Source organism: Vicia villosa, linkage group LG3 (assembly GCF_029867415.1).
Source record: "Vicia villosa cultivar HV-30 ecotype Madison, WI linkage group LG3, Vvil1.0, whole genome shotgun sequence".
In the NCBI taxonomy this organism is placed as follows: Eukaryota; Viridiplantae; Streptophyta; class Magnoliopsida; order Fabales; family Fabaceae; genus Vicia; species Vicia villosa.
In genome coordinates, this window is record NC_081182.1 from 12,819,766 (window position 1) to 12,826,571 (window position 6,806).

Consider the following 6,806-nt stretch of genomic DNA (forward strand, 5'->3'; position numbering starts at 1 on the left):
GACAATCCATAATGAAATTTAATTTGTTATAAAATAGTTAAAGCATAATTTATTATAAATTTGATAAATTTTGTTTATAGTATTTGTAATATATTTTCTTATATTTATAAAATAGGTAAATTTAGTTTTTATTTGAATTAAAGATTGTGTGCAATAGAATGATATATTATATTTCATATCTTTTTAAAAGCATATGGTTTTTTTATTAAAATAAAAATAAAAATACAAGTTTACTAAAATAAGAGTGAGATGGGTTGGGCCTATTATTTTAACCTAAAAATCTATCCATACCCAACTATCTCACCTTCATCTGATCGTGTATCAACCATGATCTAGGTTTTTAGGAAACGGCGCATGCTACTGCAAAACCCACGAAGCCTGATTTGGAGGATTTTCAGGATCAATGTATCCATAAGATCACGATCATCTTTTCTTCCAACCAAGCGAATCAAAAATCTGGAAAAGGGTACTTTCATCGCTTCTTTCATGTTTCATTCTTTATGTTTTTGTTGATATCATTACAAACTGAAATCTTTTTGTTGTTGGTGTTATTAGTTTATGATGATTTTGTTTGTGGTGCCAAGAATTTGCGCTTTAGAGTGAAGAGATATGTTAGGATGCCAACTAGTGTTTTTCAAACCAATACTGGAAAGTCTCCTTGTGGAACGAGAAGGTATGTTTTTTAAAATTATTTTTGTCCTTTTGTTTATTAACTTTTAAAGATTCTGTCATGATTTGATTATAAGCTCTAATTGAGAAGCAAATTAGAAACAGAGATATTGAAAGAGTTTATTTTATATATTATTTCTTTTGACTTTGATTTGTTATTTTTTTTCCTTTTCTAGAATCTAGAGATTTTGATTTATTTCTTTTTTTATTTTGATTTGTTTCTTTGATTAATTTTAATTTTGATATATATTATTTTTATATTTACAGGTTAGAAACGAAGAATATTCCCAAGATGACAATGATTTTTGATATGATGAACAGTCTTCAAAATGATTATTATCATCCCATAAAAAAATTATTATTATCATGATCTCAATACAATGAATGCAATGTTATATAATGGTTTGATATATTCACCATGATTTTTTGTTTACACAGATTTGTAAGGTTACAAATTGAGTGTTGTGTTTTACTTATTAACAAGGTTCCAATATATTATGCACAATAGTAATTTTCTGGATATTTTATTTTAAAATTTTATTGCATATTCAATAATTTCAACAATATGTGTTTTATATTTTTTTTTAAAAATAAAAAACCTAATGCAACGGTCTTACAGCGTGGCCAAAAATAAACATAAATTGTGGCTTAAAATTTTTTATAACCATAGCTTATATATGAGGCAACGGTTCTACAATTGTGGCTAAAAAAAACCGCAGTCTAAATTGTCATGGTAAACCGTGGTCTGTTCACATATTATAGGCTGCGCTTTTCAATTAATGTGGGCTAAAGTGAAAAAACCGTCCTCTATGAGAATAGGCAACGGCCGTTTACTCCACGCCTGATAAACCGCCTCCTAAACCTTTATGCTACGGTTTTCTTACATTAAGCCGCGGTTTTTGGTTGTTGCTTAAAGCCAATTTTGTTGTAGTGTCATCAGTTGCTTATCCATTACTTTCAAGACAGTTTGACTGGTGCCGCACTGAAGTGGTACACAGGTTTGGATAGCACCAATATTCGAACTTTCAACGATCTAGGTGAGGCCTTTGTCCGACAATACAAATACAACTCGGATATGGCTCCAGACAGAGATCAGCTTCGGTCCATGGCTCAGAAAGATCATGAAGCTTTCAAAGAGTATGCCCAACGATGGAGAGAAACTGCTGCTCAGATTAATCCACCGTTAAAAGAGAAAGAGATGACAAAGATCTTCTTGAATACTCTCAGTCCGTTTCATTATGAACGCATGATTGCTAGTGCCCCAAGTGATTTCACCGAAATGGTAAACATGGGGATGCGTCTAGAAGAAGGAGTCTGAACCGGACGTCTGACTAAAGAAGGTGGATCTTCGAGTGGAACCAAAAAGTTCGGAAGTGGTTTCCCAAAGAAGAAGGAACAAAGTGTTGACATGGTATCCCAAGGGAGGCCAAGAGGAAACGTCAATCGTCGACAACAGATTGCTGCTATTGCGCCAGTCGTTAATACAGCACCAAATCCGGGATTTACCCCGCAGTTTCAACAACAACAGCCTCGACAACAGGCTCAGCAGTTCAACAATAATCAGAATCGTGTGCAAAGAGCTCCACAGTTCGATCCGATTCCAATGACCTACACAGAATTGTACCCTGCGCTGGTTGAAAAAGGTCTCGTTCAAACTAGAGCACCACCACCAGTACCTGAGAAACTCCCATGGTGGTACAAAGCAGAGGTCTCATGCCCTTATCATCAAGGAGCACCTGGACATGATCTTGAGCATTGCATAGCCTTGAAATATGAAGTTCAGAGGTTGGTTAAATCTAATCTCCTCTCGTTCAGAAATTTGAATCCAAATGTGCAAGCAAATCCACTGCCCAATCATGGAGGGCATGTTGTAAACATGGTGAATGGATGTCCTGGTCCATACCGAGTCTATAATATCAACTTCTCAAGAGCAGATTTGGTACAAATGCACGCTACTCTTTGTCGGGGGCAGAATTTTCGCCAGCATCAATACGGTTCATGTAGAATATGTTGTGTGGATCCTCACGGGTGTTCAATTGTGAGAAGAGATCTCCAAGTTTTGCTAGATAATGGTACTATTGAGATCTACAGAAATAGGGATGAAAATGAAGTTAACATGATAGGATGTTATCCGCATGAGCTTTTAGTCTCAGATATCAACTCGGAAATGCCTACAGTTAACGTCATCGTTCCTCATTTCAACATGCCTGAGCGCATGGAAGTTACTTACAACAAGCCAAAGGTTCCTATTGCTCCTTTGATCATTTGTCTACCTGGACCTGTTCCTTATGACTCTGACAAGGCAGTTCCATACAACTACAATGCAACAATGATAAAGGATGGACAAGAAGTTCCTTTACCAACTCTCTCATCTGTCGAAAACATCGCTGATGTGAGTCGAGTAACAAGAAGTGGACGTGTGTATACTCCACTACCTTCAAAGCAGCCTGTTGCTCCTGCAACTGGGCAAAATCCTGTTAATACACCAGTGGGGAATCCTATGGAAACTCCTGTCAGTAATACAAACACTGATGTTGGTCAATCCAGTGGAACCAATGTGAATCCTGATTTTGATGAAATTTTGAAGCTTATCAAAAGAAGTGAATATAAGATTGTGGATCAGCTTATGCAGACTCCTTCAAAAATCTCAATACTTTCATTGCTGTTGAATTCAGAAGCCCACAGGGAAGCCCTGATGAAGGTCTTGGATCAAGCTTTTGTAGATCATGATGTGACTGTTGATCACTTTGATGGGATAATAGCCAACATAACAGCTTGTAACAATTTAAGCTTCTGTGATGAAGAACTCCCCGAGGAGGGTAAAAATCACAATCTTGCTTTGCACATTTCTATGAACTGTCAGTCAGACTCTTTGTCCAATGTGTTGGTAGACACCGGATCTTCCTTGAATGTGATGCCAAAGACGACTCTTGCTCGCTTGTCTTACCAAGGAATGCCTATGAAGTTCAGTGGTGTAGTTGTCAAAGCATTTGATGGATCGCGAAAATCTGTTATTGGCGAAGTCAACCTTCCCATGACAATTGGTCCACATACATTCCAAATCACTTTCCAGGTCATGGACATTCAAGCTGCTTATAGCTGTCTGTTAGGACGACCATGGATCCATGAAGCAGGGGCAGTAACTTCGACGCTCCATCAAAAGCTAAAATTTGTAACAAATGGAAAATTGGTAACAATAAGTGGAGAACAAGCCTTGATGGTGAGCCATTTATCCAATTTCTCTTTCATTAGTGCTGATGATGTGGAAGGAACTCAGTTCCAAGGTCTCTCTTTAGAAGACGAATCTTCCAAGAAGAAAGCATCAATCTCTTCTTACAAAGAGGCGGTAAAAGTAGTGAAAGATGGAACTACCACTGGCTGGGGGCAAGTTGTGATCCCGACCAAGAATGAAACCAGAGCAGGTCTCGGATGTTCACCAACATTCTCAAACTGCACCAAGAAGGATGAAACCCTTCGACCGATCAAAGAAACATTCATTAGTGGAGGATTCCTTAACCCAATTCCTCAAGAGGTTAATGTCCTTATCGAAGAATGCATTGAAGAAGGTCTACCTGATCCTGAAGAAGAATGGAAATGTTATCTCAATGACTCGGGATATATATCTCAGGAAGAACCATATCCTCCTTCGGAGAAACCCAAAGGCAAAGAAACTGAGCCTGTTCCTGCAGAGATCTGGGACACCTTGGGACAACCAAGTGGAAAATTTGATTATATGGTGAAATACACTGCACCTGAAAGTTCAAAGATTGCGATTGAAGACATCCAACCAACTGGATGGGGAGATCCCTTTGAATATAATAGTCAACCAGAAGAGGCTTATCAGCCCTGTCAATTTTCTCAGCAGCCTGAAATTACTGAAGATTTCAGCTTCAATGCATCTGCCAAGGTTCATAATCCTGAAGATGGTTATTATCACATAAATGCCATTTTTGAAGATGAAGGGGAAGATGGTCCCGCAACTGACTCAGAAAGTGTCGCTGACAATGAGTCTCTTCATCCTGAAGACTGGGAAATACATCCTGAAAATTCTGAAGATTGTGACTCGTCTTACGCTCTTCAAGAAGTAGAAGAAGACCGTTTCAACTCTACAAAGAACAAGGTTGACAAACCAGGACCTTCAAATCCTGCTCGACCAGCGGTCAATGTCAATACTGAAGATAATTCTGAGGAGAACTTTCCTGAATACATAATACACAGAGGAGTTCGTTGCTACTGGAAGGCTGTCGACGTTCCGAATGTTGTTCGCCGCTCAAAGTAATCACCTCGCTGTTATTTTGACCTCCTGCCTTGCCCAAAGCAGAGAGATGTTTTATAGGGCTTTTCTTTTAAATGTTCCGCCCAAATAACTTTGTGTATAGGGCTTTGTTTTAAAAGTTTCCCTCTTTGTCCTGCCCAAGACAAATGAGTTTGTGTTTAGGGCTTTGTTTCAAAAATGAATCATAAATAAAGTGTCATTTTGAATTCCCTACATTATATGTTTTATTTTTGCTTTTTCTGGAAATGGTAATCCTAAAAAAAAAAAAATAAAAAAAAAACTTTTCAAAAAAAATCTGCATACACTCCTGCATTCATAAATTTTCTGAAATAAATATAAATCACATGTGCAGATTTACTATTGATAAACCCATTGAATGCAATAACCCTATGCCCTCTCCCAACTTTGAGTTTCCTGTGTTCGAAGCCGAAGAAGAGGAAGAAGAGGAGATCCCGGACGAGATCTCTCGATTACTTAAGCACGAGGAAAGAGCCATTCTGCCTCACAAAGAGCCTTTAGAAAAGATCAACTTGGGTTCTGAAGAAGACAAAAAAGAAGTGACCATTGGATCGCTGCTTGATGCTGATATCAAGAGTAAGTTGACAGACCTTCTCAAAGAATATGTTGACGTGTTTGCCTGGTCCTACCAAGACATGCCTGGGTTGGATACCAATATTGTTCAGCATTACTTGCCATTGAAGCCAGAATGTCCGCCAGTTAAGCAGAAATTGCGAAGGACTCACCCTGATATGGCTAACAAGATCAAAGTAGAAGTTCAAAAACAGCTCGACGCAGGTTTTCTAGTCACCTCGGAGTATCCTCAATGGTTGGCCAACATAGTGCCAGTTCCGAAGAAAGATGGCAAAGTCAGAATGTGTGTTGACTACCGTGACTTGAATAAGGCCAGTCCAAAAGATGACTTTCCATTACCACATATCGACATGCTGGTTGATAACACTGCTAAGTTCAACGTCTTTTCCTTCATGGACGGGTTCTCCGGTTATAATCAGATCAAGATGGCTCCTGAAGACATGGAGAAGACATCTTTCATCACCCCATGGGGTACCTTTTGCTACAAAGTGATGCCGTTTGGATTGAAGAATGCAGGCGCAACTTACCAAAGGGCAATGACTACTCTCTTCCATGACATGATGCATAAAGAAATTGAAGTTTATGTGGACGACATGATAGCCAAGTCCAGCACAGAAGAAGAACATATTGAATACCTTTTGAAGTTGTTTCAACGACTAAGGAAATATCAGCTTCGCTTGAATCCTAACAAATGTACTTTTGGGGTTAGATCTGGAAAACTCTTGGGTTTCATTGTCAGCCAAAGAGGTATTGAAGTAGATCCCGACAAAGTCAGAGCTATTCAAGAGATGCCTGCACCAAAAACTGAAAAGCAAGTAAGAGGATTTCTCGGACGATTGAACTACATCTCCAGATTTATCTCTCAAATGACTGCTACTTGTGGGCCAATTTTCAAGCTTCTCCGCAAAGATCAAGGGGTTGTATGGACTGAAGATTGCCAGAAAGCGTTTGACAGTATCAAAGAGTACCTGTTAGAACCACCAATATTGATTCCTCCAGTTGAAGGAAGACCATTAATCATGTACCTTACTGTGTTGGAAGAATCCATGGGCTGTATGCTTGGACAGCAAGATGAAACCGGTAAGAAGGAGCATGCCATCTATTACCTGAGTAAGAAATTCACAGATTGTGAGTCTCGTTACTCCATGCTCGAAAAAACGTGTTGTGCTTTGGCCTGGGCTTCAAAACGTCTCCGCCAGTACATGATCAACAATACTACTTGGTTAATCTCCAAAATGGATCCGATCAAGTATGTCTTTGAAAAGCCTGC

General features: G+C 38.7%; 1 protein-coding gene across 1 annotated transcript; it reads left to right on the top strand.

Moving 5' to 3' along the window:
- Positions 1–241: 241 nt before the first annotated feature.
- On the top strand, positions 242–1,174 carry LOC131654925 (uncharacterized). The gene is made up of 3 exons (XM_058924850.1): positions 242–466; positions 556–673; positions 937–1,174. Exons 1-3 carry the CDS (start codon positions 355–357, stop codon positions 1,037–1,039), a joined length of 333 nt encoding a protein of 110 aa, XP_058780833.1. The 5' UTR covers positions 242–354; the 3' UTR covers positions 1,040–1,174.
- The last annotated feature ends 5,632 nt before the right edge of the window (positions 1,175–6,806 follow it).

Bases quoted from the DNA above. Each gene is read 5' to 3' on its own strand.
- LOC131654925 (XM_058924850.1), top strand. From the start codon at position 355: ATGCTACTGCAAAACCCACGAAGCCTGATTTGGAGGATTTTCAGGATC. The intron at 467-555 runs GTACTTTCATCG...TGGTGTTATTAG, and splicing joins AATCAAAAATCTGGAAAAGG to TTTATGATGATTTTGTTTGT. The intron at 674-936 runs GTATGTTTTTTA...TTATATTTACAG, and splicing joins TCTCCTTGTGGAACGAGAAG to GTTAGAAACGAAGAATATTC.